The 17,214-nt window shown below is 32.5% G+C and overlaps 1 protein-coding gene across 1 annotated transcript; it reads right to left on the bottom strand.

The window, feature by feature from the left end:
* Positions 1-4,799: 4,799 nt before the first annotated feature.
* On the bottom strand, positions 4,800-15,378 carry LOC132728612 (uncharacterized). Its single transcript, XM_060714288.1, has 7 exons — positions 15,331-15,378; positions 10,692-10,800; positions 10,044-10,285; positions 9,643-9,778; positions 7,772-7,939; positions 7,012-7,182; positions 4,800-5,770 (listed from the first exon to the last, which is right to left on the bottom strand). The coding sequence occupies exons 2-7, from the start codon at positions 10,753-10,755 to the stop codon at positions 5,709-5,711; spliced, it is 843 nt and encodes a 280-aa protein (XP_060570271.1). The 5' UTR covers positions 10,756-10,800; positions 15,331-15,378; the 3' UTR covers positions 4,800-5,708.
* Positions 15,379-17,214: the final 1,836 nt, after the last annotated feature.

The following is a 17,214-nucleotide window of genomic DNA, read 5'->3' on the forward strand; positions in this document are numbered from 1 at the left end:
ATAACATGCGGAATACTCATTTTTGTGTATACGCCAACAAAACAGAAGTTACTTTCTCAGCTTTATCTTGTCAAACCATCATGATTCGGATCAGCATAATCCAGCTTGACACGTTTTTCAATAGGAGATAAAATAAGCTCCGCCCATTTTCCCGCCCACTACATCATCGTAGATAAACGTATTTACCCGCTCATTCTCGGTATTTACCGTCAGCGACAAGAAGAAAACAAGAACACGCACCGGCGTAGTTTCCGTTTACCACACCTTTTAGGTGTTTAGTTAATATTCATCAAACATAATTCACTTGCATAATTGTCATTCTATGCCTTTATTCAATCAACATCAGCGGACTGATCAGGATCCATGCTGTTCGCTTACGAACTATTTAACAAGACGAGAGACTGATAGCGAACAGCATGGATCCTGATCAGACTGCGCGGATGCGCAGGCTGGTCTGGATCCATGCTGGTTGCAAACCGATTATGTTGGTTTTGTCATGACGTGGCTCATATAAGTAGATATTAGTTGGTCAAACGTTTACATGCATACTGTATATAGAGAATAACATCCTACTGTCTTTTGATATCAATTTTATCAGGCGAGGCTGATATGGGCTAGAAAGGGCGAGGCTTGTAGCATGTTTTTCTATTTATCATGTAACACATAAAAACTGTCAAAATAATAAAATAATCTACTTATAAATAGCGAATTTCGTAAAAAAAGATTTTTTTAAAGAAATAATTTTTGAAAACAAATTCCTCCGCCCCTGAAACTTAGAATTTGTAAATGGCGGTCATTTTTTCTTTCGACGATACAGAATGTATGCCTAACACGATAAAATTCTTACCTTTAAGCATCGATCATCAAAATCCCTTAGAATCACATAAATTTTACTGCACTTTTTGTCTTGAATTGTCATAACAAACAGGCTTGACGATTTTCTTTGAGAACTTGTAAATGTTTACTTTATTTCGCTGGATTATTATTTAATAAGTGAACAAATTGTTTCGTTTAAACAATAAGATGCATGTTTGTGTAGCTTGTGTTTGATTGCCGATTTGACTTCTTGTTTGATTGAAATGATTAACGTGAACTTTTGAATTTGACAATTCAAGACAAAAAGTGCACACACGCACCAACACGCACGCACGCGCACACGCACGCGCGCGCGCACAAACACACACTCATTCCGCTTGGATTTGGTAAGTAGTGTAATCCCTCTGAGATTTGGATATCACCTTGCCCCTTATCAGTGTAATTTATATAAAACCTAGTACATATGTAGCGGCCTCCTACATTGTTAACTTTTTGGACACTTGAAATAACTTGCTTTTGGAGGGGGATTGGAAATACAAGTTAAAATATATGATTACCAGGCTTTACTGTCTTATTGAATGTTAAAATATCATTATCGTCCGTTTAGGACTACAGATACAACAAAAGATGGCGTCACAAACATGTTTTAAATGATCATATAATTACAACATGACAAAAAACTTCAGATGTATTTTCTTTATTGTAATAAGAAATGTCTAGCACATACAAGTTCAATAACAGTCAATTCAATAACACACATAAAAAGTATCATTTTATAGAAATATCAGTGGAGACCAAGAATCGATCAAAACATACAAGTCAAATCATTCAAAATCACTGCTAACTGAACCCCTGCCTTCGTCACTGTCTTCATTATCAACAAATGTATTCATGAAACTGTCCAGTAAATCATCTTCAGTTATTCGAGAATTGAGTTTATCTTTATTCAATATACGTCTAAGCTCGCTCAAGTTAATATTAGTGTCTTCAGCATAATTCTCAAAAATATTCTGTTCTTATTCACATTCACTATTATAGCAGTCACTGTCATCTTCAAACGCACTTTCATCGTCTTCTGAATATGTCATTTCAGTATCGTAGAGAATACCTTCATTCAGTTTATCGTTCATGGTAAAAGTTTCGTGTTTGTTTCTAGTTTTACTAACAATAAATGCCATATTCATATCAGGGACATCACCAGAGTCTATGCTGTTATCGTTTATGTCTTCATCATCACCTCGTGTTCTTTCTGGATGTTCCGACACAAATATTGATACATCTTCACAATCAACTTCTCTTGTTCTAACTGGTAGGTACTCAACACTACCCTCGAATTCGTAAATGTCGTTATTTTGTATAGAATCATCCAGGAATCTTTGTAAAAGTTCTTTCTTGCTTATTGCTTCAATGGCAATGTTTTGTACTTCAGATATTTCATCGATAACAGTTATATTTTTGTTATAGAAATCTTTCTTCACGGTGTTGGTTTTAATGTTGTTGCAGAGATTTGCTTCAAATTTTTGATCAACTTTTAATTCATGTTTTGAATTCAATGTTCTTAAACGTTTTAGTTTTGTCGCAGCTCTTTTTATCATTGTCATCTTTGATTTCATTGTGTCCATGTTCTTCGTGTCAAAACCTAAATTTTTCAAGTTTTCAATAATATCTGTATGGCTCCGTTGTCTTGTCTTTCTGCTATATGTTTTAGTTATATGTTAGTTTGTTTTATACAATTAAAACAAATTTGATGTCTAAATTAAGTTTGTTTCTTAATTTATACTCTCGGTGTTATGGTATATGAACAAGAAGGAATAATTGGTCACGTGGCGACACACTTTGTAATTAACTCTTTCTTTCAATTAGATAATAATTTTTTTTTCTTCGCGTGATTAGTAATTGGTAGAAATGGCGTACTTATTCATTAGTCAATTAGTAATTATTACATTTTGATTCACTAATTTTATAATTGGTAGAGGTGTCTCTTTTTAATCACGATTATATAATTATTTTCTGCAGGAAATCATATTTTACGAAGTTATAGATATATATATATGGTTCTGTTCTTTTTATAAGTAAGTATACCATTCACATATTTTTTCAAGTTCATATAAAGAAATATACATTTTACTACAAATTTACACAAACATCTCAAGTTGCTTTCATTGTCAGAAGAAATAATAGTTACAAAAGAGAAGCATTTAGAGAGGTATAATAAAGTAAACTTAAACAAAAATTTAGAATTATGCTTATAAAAATTGTTAAAGTAGAAAAGTAATCCAGAGCAGGATAATAATTATAAATTTTTAAAATATAAAAAAAATCATTATTTATATCTATGTAGAATGTTAAATAATAAACTTCAGTCAGTAGCGTCCATTTTCTGTTATGGATATTGACTCAGCAATTCTGCGATAAATTATACTCTGAAACTTTAATCATATAACGGAAGGAGAGGGCCAGTGTTTGCTTGTCATTTAATTATTGACGTAGTAAATACAAAATATAGCATAATTCACATGTATATACATATGCATACGACTTGGAAGTCACATTTACTGGCCATGCACAGGTTAATCTACTAATTTACTTAAATACACTCTGATTCTATAATATTTACATATACAGTAGAGTCGTACTTGGACAAAAGTAATCGTGATTTCTTTTCTAAATTATGTTAAGAAGGGTGAAAAGTATCAGACATTCCTCGCTTTTAAATTCATAAACATGAATATATGCGAGAATATGTTATATGCATACGCGGATCCTGAGTTGTATGGAGTAGGGGCTCATGACCCCTCCCCACCCGCTGGGATTTTATAGGTAAGTATATGTAACCCCTCTCAGATTTTTTTTGATATTTACTTGCGTCTTTTAGTAAAATTCATACAAAAAACTAGTAGTGAAAATAAAACAAAATTTGAATCTTGATACCTTAGGAAAACTAGTAAAATGTCAAACCACCTTAACCACTTGGCCACCGCTCTCCTGCCCCATTTAGGGGCCATTCCCCTCGGCTTCAGTCAGGACATCGGCAGCTGAATCGTAGAATGCGTTAGCTTAACTCGCCAGCGACGAAGGTGTAGTTTGGTTTCCATACAAACATAGAGCCCGGATCTTAATTGGTCAACGTGAACTTGGTAAAAAGTTCACCCAAGCTCGAAATCTTTTGACGATGCACTGTGTCTTCTCTACGACGTACACGTACCGAGGGGAAAAGATTAGTAAATTAATAAATTAAGATCATTTTATATTGGAAGAACACATTATGTTAAAGCTGGTTACAATTTATAAGATGTGAAATAAATAATTTTATTCAGGTCTAATTAAATGTAAACAATAAACTTCAAGGTTTGCTTAATACACATCATTAATGGATCAAATCTTATCAATCTCTAGAAACGTTTTCGTTTTCTGAGTCTAAAAAACAGTATGAAATCCATATTTTATTCATGTTGCCTCATCTTTTTAAGTTTCGACTTAAAAAAACGTAATCTATGTAGGTTGATGACTTCAAACCACTTGCCCCTCAACGCTGTGGGTTCGCATCCCGACAGGGACTTTGTATTCTTTCACGTGAGTAAGCTATACGTCGGTGACTTTACTCAAGTGGCCGTTCGAGCCTGAAAAAAGCACGGACGGGCACCTGAGGACTTCCTCCACCAGTAAAACTGGAAGGTCGCCAAATGACCTATGACATTAAATCCAAAATAAAAAAGATCTCTATTTCGCATAGCTGTAATGCTCGCATCTTTTGTCTGTCTCTTATCAATGTGTACGTCGCCTCTCGCAAGTGTACGTTTCATACATTATCACATATGATTTTTCATCAGTAATCCATTCAAAATCTTGATTTTTTTTAAATGTTTAGGTTTTGATCAATCGCTATCGTTTTTTATATGTATACAACTTAGACTTTAAATAAATCCCAGGATAGATAAATGAAAACAAAGAATTATAAAAAGGAGAAGACAAGAAAATGACGCATTAAGAACACGCTTTTTTATTTCTATTATTTTTTTATTCATTTTATTTTTACAAAAAGCATAATGAAGTATTTAATCAAAAGTTAATCGAGTGCATAGATAAATAGTTAAAAAACTATATACATGTATAAATAAATTACAACACATGAATATACGATAACACAGATAATAATGTTAACTTTCTGCATGTATGTCTGCACCATCATGATCCTGACTTTGTGGCGGCTGTAGGTCTAGACAGCCTTTTGACATATTGATTTTGCTGCAGTTATTTTCGACATTTAAAAGATACTTCTTATTTAAAATGTATATATATATATAACTAAACAATGCTGACATCATTTCAAATACTACAGGCTTTAAAGAGATTCCACAGAGGTGCATTAAATAAAAAAAGATGATAGGTTTTAAAGTGTACGAACCGTTGACCCATTCAAACCTAAAATATCGTGATTTAACGATTAATGTGATGGGCTAGTTTTAAACAAGCTTAAAGTCATGGGCCAATGAGCATTGCTGTATGATTCTTGGTTCACTAGAGCTCCTGGAAATGGTCATATTGCCAAAAAAATGAGCAAAGCAAAGTTATAAATGTCTTTTTATCACACATATTGACGTGGAAGGAGATTGAAAAATACATGATTTGCCATTTGATACAAACTGTTTTATGTTTTCTATCCTTTGTTAGATCTAGCTCAATGCAACTCCTTTTAATATACGCAATAATAAAAAAAAATCAATTTCATTTGATAATTAAACATTGTACAATCATAGCCAATACAACATAGCATCATTTTAAATACATTTCTAAAGTTAAATAGTTTGATAAAGATAATTTGTAGCATATTTTGTACAATACAGTTGCTACAGCTGTAACAGGTTCTTGAGAAGGACCAAAAAGATCAATCGTCAATGTTTTTCGCTCATAAGGCTTTCATACGATGGTGGCGCACTGGGGTCCAAAATGGGTGCTGAAACAATTTCATAAAATAAGTTAATACCGTAAATACCAGTGTTTTTTTGTCCAATTTCAATAACGTCCTTTTTATCATTAACACACAAAATGTTGACTGTCAGACCTAACCAAATTATGAACTATAGAATGAATATAAACCCTTCATTGTATTCTGTCATCGGAGTTTTATGTTAGGACTTCATTTTTGTGTCGCCTGTTACAAACTACTGGTGCAATTTCATCCATATTTTACAGGAATGATTAGTTCTTAGTTAAGTTGAGCATATCGTCGGTATTTTCGAATCAATGATTTTCCAAGTTATGGCCCTTTAATTATTTTTTTAAAGTTTTGTTCGGACTACTTATACTACGGCAATACACTTACTCTAACACTACTATGCAAATAAAATGAAAGTATACAAGATAGATCGGTACCTAAAGTATACTTAAGCATATTAATTAAATGGGGTTTCCGGTTGAATTAATTTTGGTTGAGTAATGGCCCTTGAATAAAAACGTGTTTTGGCCTTTTAATTATTTTTGTGTCTTCTGCAACACAGTATCTGAAACATGCACTTGGCTACCATCAGGCAATACATGTGATCACTGATCGCTTCTGCTAAATTAGGTTGAAGACACACCTTAAACAATATATCACCAGATATATTGACAGGGAAACGAATGAATGATTCCTTGAAATATGTGTTAATAAAATAATCATGACCTGATCTTCTTTCAATAAATGAATACATAAGGCGTCAATCGTCTGCTTATTTGAGATTTACTGTCATGTTCTATCGTCAGAAATCGGGTGTCAATCGGGTGTCGGTATACTAGTAGTTGTAATATGTCAACATGCAGTACCGCCTCCGTGGTCAAGGGGTTAGAGTCGATGATTTCTAATTCAGGTACCTCTCTGGCGTGGGTTCGATCCCCGGGAGATGCTTTGGTAGTTTAGCGCGGAGGAAGGTCGTCTAGTACTGATGTAACTCTCCAGGAACGATGGTTAGGAAACTACCCGCCTATATGACTGAAATACTGTTGGGAAAAGGCGTAAAATAAAACAAACAAACAAACAAACAAATATCAACATGCAGTATAAGAATTTGTATGCAAGCTTTACATGTGTGATATTTGTCTTTAGCAAAACGTACATCACTGAGATTTGGAGTCTACGAACAGTAGGATTTTAAAACTTTCAGTGATACGTTTTTTATATACATTTTTTATGTAATATATGAAATAATGTTACTTTACCGTTATTATCATTCTGTCCTGGGTCTATCTGCTGGGACAACACGGTCGGGTTATCAGGTTCTAGTCCTTGTTGTGCTGGATATGAACTTTGTATAAGCTCTAGGTTATAATGCATATGCTCCATGGACTGATGAGTGAGTGGTTGTGTTGGATTATTCGCTTGATTTTGATCTAGAGTAAAAACAGAAGCATAGTTGTTTTATTTCATAGTTATGATATAGGACATTTCATATAATTATATCTGTTTTTGTCTTCTATTGTGTGTACAAAGTTAAAACGTGTTTTCCAGGAAGGACAAAAAATATTATAATAAAAAACAAGCAACTGACACTTTGTATGAAAGTTACCCCGGAGACTGAAATTTTTGTTATCTTAATATAATTTAAACCACACATGTAAGTATTTTTATTTGACAGTTATAAAAAGCCTGTAAAGTATATGCTCCACTGAGGTCCCAAAACCTAATACATAACATTTGAATTTCTTGCACAAATCAGCTGAAGATAATTAAGTATTAAAACTGAAATCGTATTTTAATGCTATTCTTGGTCCGATTTGATTAAAAATCATTGCAACGTTTAGCAAATTAAGATTATTTTTTGTGCGAGAGATCTGACATTTTGCACGTAAGTTATTGGCCAAGATGCTTGACCTGCATCAAATGGAACATTAATCTTGAAAACTTGTTTCCAGTCTGCCATGTAAAAAACCCTCAGTGGAGTCCCTATAAAGAGTTTTTGATAAAATTAAGGCCTCGAACCTGCTTGCATAATAACAGCTCCTCGTGATACCATTTTTCGTCTCTTTAAACGGCAGATGACGAACACACAGCAACAAATAAAGACGAATAACACAGTAAAAATTATACTTAAAGTGGTTACTATGCGGAGAGTGTCGCGTATGTCTTTATCCTTTCCTTCTGCTGGAACTGAAACAAAACCGACAATAATAATTGAATCATTACAAGTATCCAGTATTTTTTGATATTGTATTATAATAAATAAATAAAGTATGTTTGAATTTACATGTTTCTGAAATAATCACATGTAGCAGTGACGTATTGAACTCATTTGCATAATGTAAATATCATATCTTTTCGTAAGCGATTCATTTTTAATTTCTGTGATAAAGATTTTAAATATTATAATTCACTCAATACTCTTATAATCACAATAAAATAATAGAGCTCAAATCCTGTTCATCGGCCAAAACAATTTTAGTTGTATAAATGTATGTGATAGAATATTATGTCCTCGGAGTCTAAATAATAACTTTTTCCTTGGTTTTATGCACACACAAAAACGATACGTTTGCTTTTTAGCAATGTTTTCTTTAAAATAAAATCAAGTCTGTCAAAAACCGTTTAAATATGTACAATAAGCTACAAAGTAGCGCGCAAAACTACGAATTAAGGAATGTGAAGCTCTTCATTAAAATTACGGTCATTTCATAGTGAAATTTCACTACAAACAGTCGCATAATGCTGTCGAACTATAATTAACGTAAGAAAGAATCTCATTATCTCCATTTCGATGAAATAGAACAACCAGCATCATCACGATTTTCACAACGATCATCGGGCGGCATATGGATGAACCTCATAATGATAGAAGTTGTCATGCTGCTGCCCCTCATAATGATGAAGTTCGCAATGTTTTTGCGCCTCATCTCGATGAAGGTTTTCATGCTGCTGGTCCTCATAATGATGAAGGTCGTCATGCTGCTGGTCCTCATAATGATGAAAGACGTCATGCTGTTGCTCCTCATTATAATGAAGATCGTCATGCCGCTGCTTCTAATATCGACAAAGGTCGTCATGCCGCTGCTCTAATATCGACAAAGGTCGTCATGCCGCTGCTTCTAATATCGACAAAGGTCTTCATGACGCTGCTTCTAATATTGACGAGGGTCGTAATGTTGCTGTCCCTCATCATGATGAAGGTTTACATGTTTCTGCCCCTTATAATGATGCAGGTCGTCATGCAGCTGCTCCTCTTTATGATGAAAGACGTCATTTTCCTACTCCTCATAATGAAGAAAGTCTTCATGCCGCTGCTCCATATATCGATGAAGGTCGTCATGCCACTGCTCCTCATCTCGATGAAGGTTTTCATGCTGTTGCTCCTCATAATGATGAAGATCGTTATGCTGCTACTACTCATATCGACGAAGGTCGTCATGCTGCTTCTCCTCATCTCGATGAAGGTGTTTATGCTGCTGCTCATCATAATGATGAAGGTCGTCATGCCGCTGCTCCCGATAATGATGAAGGTCGTCATGCAGTTGCTCTGCATTATGATGAAGATCGTCATGCCGCTGTCCCCATCTCGATGAAGGTTTTTATGCTGCTGCCCCTTAATGATGAAGGTCGTCATGTTGCTTCTTCTCATAATGATGAAGATATGCTGTCGTGCTCTATATATGATGATACTCGTCATTATGTGCTGCCGCTGCTCCTGAAGTGTACCTACTCTCTGTGTATTTGATCTTGAAATATAGCGTTAAAAATGGCAGATATAGATAAACAAGCGATAACCAGTAGAAAAGGATGGTATGTTAAGTGTTCATAATATCTACAAAAATGCGAACAGAAGAGTATTTTATTTGAGTTTTTTAAGCAGTCGTACCTACCATCTTTCAGTTCTACGCGTAGTTTGATGATATCGGATGTGTGAAGGGAAGATTTTCTGATCCCAACAAAAATAGTGTTAACATACTGACCAGTACACCATACGTCTTTTGATACATTCTTGCATGACATGTTCACCTGAAAGAATTGGAAAGGAATTTGTGCTCCTGGCATCTGTAAGACAAGCTCATTTTGCTACGATAAATATACATTTTAATTTTAATAGAACTGTTTGTGTAGCAACCAGATCAAATAAAGTCTAACCCAATAAATCGTGCACTTATTATCTACACATATATTCATTTTATTACATTCTAGAGTATTTTCCATACCATAGCATTATATTTAATATGCGAATAGCTACTGTAACAAGTAATTTAAATATACAAAGCAAAATTAATACCTCTGGGTCAATTTTATTTACAGAACCTTTGTAGTACTCCACCGATGTATCACAATCCAGCCGAATGTCATCCACATACATGTATATACAAAAGTATTGATTGTTTGAGCTTTTAGTGAACCCAACGTAACAAGGGTTGTCGCTTAATTCATCTTTACCATAATTAACCACCTTCATGGTTCTTAGGCCATCCAAAGTGTATTTCTCACCACATGTTGTACTAATAACTTTTAGAGAGTGACCTGGAAAAGAAGTAAAAGAACTGCTTAAATACTTTCTTATAAAAAGGTTTCAAAATGAAAGATGCATGTCTCCAGATGAGCCAAAGTATTGAAAGGAAATCAAACATCAGAAAGAGTACTCATATTATAACCAGTTAATAATTAACATGTTATGTGCGATTAATGACTGATTCCTCAGTACCGCCATATTTCTATTACGTGACTAACGCAGTAAATCTACTTTTGCATATTTTGATTTTTTTTTATATTTTGTTACATACGTGGATTGTAAGTGCTGTTTGTAAAGCGAAAATTAATTTCCATGTTCACTTTACAATATTTTACTTTATAATACATTTTCAGAATTTTCATGAAAATTAGCATGAATATGTGGGCAGCTTCATGTATATGCAGTATTTAAACATACCTGTATAAATTTCATTTAATATATTGAATAAAACCATCCATATCGCTGCAAGTTTACTTGACATGACTGCTGATGTACCGTAGTATGAGATACTAATGTCTGCTCAACACTGAAAGTACACAATTAAATGTATTGGATAACGACTAAAATGTACATGCAAACTATATGTATAAAACATAACCAAAAATCATCAGTGTTGTGTCAAAATAAAAAAAATAACCTCTTGAAATATGAACTAAAAACAAATCGTCTGAGGCTGATGTTTTAGAGCAGAGTTATGAAGGCGCCATCCTCTAGCCTTGTGTTCAGGCTTTGATATTTTTGCTTATTTATAACATACCCGCTATTCCATACTCGTTCGTGTTTTTGATTTGTCAAACAGAAGCACATAAAAATCGACACACTGGAACCCAGACTAGCCTACCTCTACCATTGACAGACTTTGCCAGGTTTGCTTGGTGTGGAAATAGAGTGCTACTATGCTTCCTTCATGTGTAAGCATACAGCAGTTAGGAAAGGAGCCTATAGATAACGTTGATTTTCCATGACCCTTCTGTGCGTATATAACAATATACGGATGATAATGTTTATTTATATAATATGTAGAATTATACGATAAAATATAATATGTAGAATTATACGATAAAATATTATTAAACTACAAAATCCAACTTACTTCCCTTATCTCTGAAACACAACACAGAAAAAAATATCTTATTGAATAATTACATCAATACCATCCGTCTATTTAAACCGTACATTATGTAATCCTTTATTAATGCAAATGTAGTATGAGTCAGAGTTCATTATAAACAATTAAATAATCAAAATACAATCACAGATGTATTTAATAAAATATTATAATATCTTATTGCTAGAGATTATAGTATAAAACAACTCACTAGCAGTATCATGTGCATATAAAACCTATACATATCGAAACGTGTTGGTTATCATTGGAAATCGATTGGAAATATGGCATTGTCTGCTACTGTTTAGGAACATAATTTCTAAACACCATATCCAGCATCATGATAGTCCTGTATGTATTATATTATTTTAACAAAAACAAAAAAAAACTAAGGACTTTGTTAAAGGACTCGTCTGAGATTTGGGATTAGAATTCCGAAGCGTGTGTATCATTTGATCTTGACTTAAAACTTGTGTGTGAATTTTCAAATCAATACCTCACTTCGTTTTTTCAACATAATCATTTCTATTGTGCAAAATATGCCCCCCCCCCCCCCCCCCCAGCCTTTAACACATATCCACTCAATTGGGCTTGATTCGCACATACATTCGACATTCATTTTAATTCAGAGATTAGTTGTTGTTTTTTCTTATCCTTTGCTGATTTTCTTTTTTTATGTGCTTCACTTGATATATGTAACAATTTCAAATGTTATGTTTTTAAAACTTTTAAACTCAATGGATCTCTTTTAAAACATAAAACATTTCTTTCCATGACGATTTTAATACGACACATTTTCATGGTTGAATAAGATGTATGTAATAACATGACAAAGATAACATGTATGGAAATAAAAATAGGTGATCTACATATAACATGTTAGAATTTTTGTTTAGTACCATTATACAATATTGGGCATATATAATTCGGCTTAACAAAAAAGATGTTTGTTCCCAGTGACATGGTTTTAAATAATAGGGTAGGTAGGTAGCCATTTTTTAAATATGTTTTTTTATATATCAAATGTATGCGACGGAAATATGAATATGCGGCACAAAGTTTATTATGCAGCGTCAAACACAAAATGAGGCCTGTTTTTCCTAAAAAAGTTTAGGGTCGGTGGTCAAAAAATAGGGTACGTAGGGACACCGGAAACAAATATTTTTCTTTAAATATGGAAGAACATGCCAATTAAGTGAGAGCTATTTATGTTTAATGCAACCTATATTCTTATTTTACATTCGGTAGATTATACAATGTAACTCATCGTTAAGCTAGTACACGAATTGCAGTGTAACAAAATCAAGTTTTGAAGAAAGAATTTTCTCAAATTATATCTATAAAAAAATCCACAAATTATATCAAATAATATATCTACAGGATATTTCATTTTATAATACGTATGTACAATTGATATTCATAATCATAGCGACAAACCAAAAACATCACGATAATATTGGCAATAAATTAAAGTAAAATCCTTTGATGCGCAGATAAAATATTTAAAAACATGTTAAAAAGTTAATGAGGTCTTTTAAACACGGTTGCATAAATGATTTCTCAATATTTTTCACGGAATAAATAAAACCAAGGGGCAGGACGTGAAGTGGTTGCACACTTGGTTCAAGCGAGCGAATTGGTTGCAAACTTGACAAAATGGCAAATACGGCGAAATTTTTTGAAACGGGTGAACGAATTTTTGCCAGGCAAGTGGGTTTCTTTATTATTTTGAAGTTCATTAGTATGTCTATTCCATAATGCAATATATATGCCACACTCGGTTAAAGGTTTCAGCATCCTAGATTCTGTTTTAACGAAGTTATTGAAAATATAAACTGATCATCTATATATTTTGAAATTTGACAGGTTACTGTTATGGTTGGTTTTTCTCCTAATTTAGTCGAATTTGTAAGTTTTGAATTGCATTTAACAATAACAAAATATGTTTCTGTCAATGTTGTACAAATGGTTTAGTTCGCAAGTCCGAAGATAACGTTCAATACACAAAAATATCTTGTTCAAGTACGTTTTGGTTGCAGACTTATATATCAAGCATTTTTGGTTGCAAACTTTTGTGTCAATAATATGGCATGCATATTTTTAGCGAGGAATAACTAATCTTTTTTTTTAAATAATTATCAATAATATGGCAATTGTACCCATTCATCTAATAAGAAATATATATACAACTTGTGCATGCGTGCAGATATATCCTAACACAGGGTCTTTCAAATAGATATATAACACAATATGCTAAATTGAAGTTCAGTTGTGTTTATCTTCATCATTTTTTCTCTTCGATATACTTTTTTTCTTTTTACAAAGTCTTATGGCTTTTTTTTATATCTTGGCATGACTAACTGTAAAGAAAAAGAAAAAATAGCAACAAACAGCTTTCATTATTGTTCGTTTTTTGCGATTTGAAATAAATTTGATTATATAGTTGATAAAATCTATATTAACATTGACACAAGGGCATTAGTCACATGTTTCTTTAAATTTTTCCTTAATCATTATTTACCATTCGAAACATCTTCCAAATTTCCTAACTCTAACCTAACAATGACTTTAAGTAGTTTTGTCACGTATCAGTCAATGTAAATAACCAATCATGTATCAGTTATATTATGATCTAATAATCAAAATCATCTTTAGGATACCAATTGACATATGATATACTGTACATCAAATCCGAAATATTGTAAACAAGCATGTCATTGTACCTATTGGTTTCTAAAAAATATTTTAAGTACATTACTTATTGTCTAAACAACTGCTGATCTTTACATACGAAACAAACAAATTAACATTTCATGTGCTTTTGATAAACTTTGGAAATTTCGCCGAGTAAAATCGTATACATGTGTGCACATGTCCTTATGTTTATGATGAAAATAATTCACTTACATACAACCATACTCTCACATACGTTTGTTTTGTATGTAGTTTTCTTTTTATATTTTACATATGATGACATATTTTAGAATTGAAGTATCAAAAAAAAATCTATCTGCTTTTATTTTGTTTGCAGGCTTTTACTGATGATTATAGTATTGAACTAAGACCCAAATTATTTGAAACATAATGTGCATAATTGTTGTAAAAGAAGAAAGTATAAATAACATTTATAACAAAAACAAGTAACACAACATAAATGTCAAAAATTGCCATTGAAAATTACTTCTACACTCCTTTTGTAAAGTTTTACTGTGGATTTCAATCACAGGGACCCAGCACAGTGTTGGGATAGTGTAAAAAAGTATTTTTAAAAAAAAATATATATATATTGTATATATAATATATAGACTATATATTATATATAAAGTATTTTTTTTTCTAGAATTACTTTTTTACACTATCCCAACACTGTGCCTGGTCCCTTTGATTTCAATAGAATAAAATAAGTTTGCAACCAAAAATGCTTGAAGTATAAGTCTGCAACCAAAACGTACTTGAACAAGATATTTTTGTGTATTGAACGTTATCTTCGGACTTGCGAACTAAACCACTTGTACAGCATTGACAGAAACATATTTTGTTATTGTTAAATGCAGTTCAAAACCAACAATAACAGTCACATGTCAAATTTCCAAATATATAGATGATCAGTTTATATCTTCAATAACTTCGTTAAAACAGAATCTAGGATGCTGAAACCTTTAACCGAGTGTGGTATATATATTGCATTATGGAATAGACATACTAATGAACTTCAAAATAACAAAGAAACCCACTTGCCTGGCAAAAATTCGTTCACCCGTTTCAAAAAATTTCGCCGTGTTCGCCATTTTGTCAAGTTTGCAACCAATTCGCTGGCTTGAACCAAGTTTGAAACCACTTCACGTCCTGCCCCTTGAAAACATTCTAGATAATGAAAAAGCTTATGCCACAACTTTAATTCAACTACGCGAGTTTGTGTACATGATTAAGATAAACTGATTACATTACATGTAATATTATTCCATGCCAAATCCAAATTGAGTCATTTACGGCGTTATTTGCATAATTATCGTTTCACAATAAAAGGGAAGTAAACGTGTATTGAAGCGTTGTTGAATATTGTATGCATGATATCTGAACTTGAAATTTTATCAGCTTTTTTTAAAATTACATCATTAATAGGAAATCAAGATAAACATACATGTATTTGTTTCTGTTTCCAAGAGCTATACTTTTCTCTTATCCAATATTAAACAGAGAGAAAAGGTCGTTTTAAAAAGTATAACTATGTTAATTTGAGAAGTCAAACAAGATATTAAAACGATTTTTGGTCGCATTAGAAACACACTTTGTTTCTTTTTTTGTATGTGAGCGAGACTCAGCGAGTAAGCCCGATACATAATCATCTAATTATAACATGACAAAAAACTCTAGATGTTTTTTCTTTATTGTAATAGATTTTTATAGCACATAGAAGTTCAATAACAAATCAAATCAACAACACACATTAAGAACGTATAAATGTTACAGAAATATCAATGAATACCAAGAATCGATCAAAACATGCAAGTCAAATCATTCAAAATCACTGCTAACTGAACCCCTGCCTTCGTCACTGTCTTCATTATCAACAAATGTTTTCATGAAACTATCTAGTAAATCATCTTCGGTTATTTGAGAATTGAGTTTATCATCACCTAATATACGTTTAAGCTCGTTCAGGCTTATATAAGTGTCTTCAGCACAATTCTCAATGATATTCCGTTCTAATTCACATTCACTATTATAGCAGTCACTGTCATCTTCAAACGCACTTTCATCATCTTCTGAATATGTCATTTCAGTATCGTAGAGAATACCTTCATTCATTTTATCGTTCTGGGTAAAGGTTGATTGTTTGTTTCTAGTTTTACCAACAATAAATGCCGTATTCATATCGTGAAGATCACCAGCATCTATGCTGTAATCGTTGTTGTCTTCACCATCACCTCGTGTTCTTTCCGGAAGTCCCGACTCAAATATTGATATATCTTCACAACCAACTCCTCTTGTTCTAACTGGTAGGTACTCAACACTACCCTCGAATCCGACAGTGTCGTTATTTTGTAAAGAATCATCCAGGTATCTTTGTAAAAGTTCTTTTTTGCCTATTGCTTCAATGGCAATGTTTTGTTCTTTAGATATTTCATCGATAACAGTTATATTTTTGTTATAGAAATCTTTCTTCACAGTGTTTGTATTGATGTTGTCGGAGAGATTTGTTTCAGTTTTTTGATCAGTTTTTAATTCATGTTTTGATATCAATGCTCTGAAACGTTTTAGTTTTGTCGCAGCTCTTTTTATCGTTGTCATCTTTGATTTCATTGTGTCCATGTTATTCGTCTCAAAATTGAATTTTTCAAGTTTGCAGTAATATATGTTATCCTCCTGTGTCTGGTATTTCTGCAATATGTTTTAGTTATATGTTAGTTTGTTTTATACAATCAAAACAAATTTGATGTCGAAATTAAGTTTGTTTCTTAATTTATACTATCGGTGTTATGGTATATGAACAAGAAGGAATACTTGGTCACGTGGCGACACACTTTGTAATAAACACTTTCTTTCAATTAGATAATTCTTCGCGTGATTAGTAATTGGTAGAAATGGCGTACTTATTCATCAGTCAATTAGTAATTGTTACATTTTGATTCACTAATTTTATAATTGGTACACGTGTCTTTTTCTAATCACGATTAATTATTTCCTGCAGGAAATCATATTTTACGAAATTAAGACTATATACATGTAAACCAGTTATAGATATATATGGTTCTGTTCTTTTTATAAGTAAATTTATAAAAATCATTTTCATTCACATTCTTTTTTTCAAGTTCGTATAAATATATACAT

The sequence above is a fragment of the Ruditapes philippinarum genome, unplaced genomic scaffold (assembly GCF_026571515.1).
Source record: "Ruditapes philippinarum isolate M1 unplaced genomic scaffold, ASM2657151v2 ctg1435_1_1_1_1, whole genome shotgun sequence".
Lineage (NCBI taxonomy): Eukaryota > Metazoa > Mollusca > Bivalvia > Venerida > Veneridae > Ruditapes > Ruditapes philippinarum.

What these genes read in the sequence shown, in the direction of transcription:
- LOC132728612 (XM_060714288.1), bottom strand. Translation starts at nt 10,755, where the DNA reads ATGTCAAGTAAACTTGCAGCGATATGGATGGTTTTATTCAATATATTA. An exon ending in AGCTGTTATTATGCAAGCAG is followed by an intron (nt 7,183 to 7,771) that starts GTTCGAGGCCTT and finishes TTTTTACTCTAG; the next exon opens with ATCAAAATCAAGCGAATAAT. An exon ending in AGGACAGAATGATAATAACG is followed by an intron (nt 5,771 to 7,011) that starts GTAAAGTAACAT and finishes AAATTGTTTCAG; the next exon opens with CACCCATTTTGGACCCCAGT.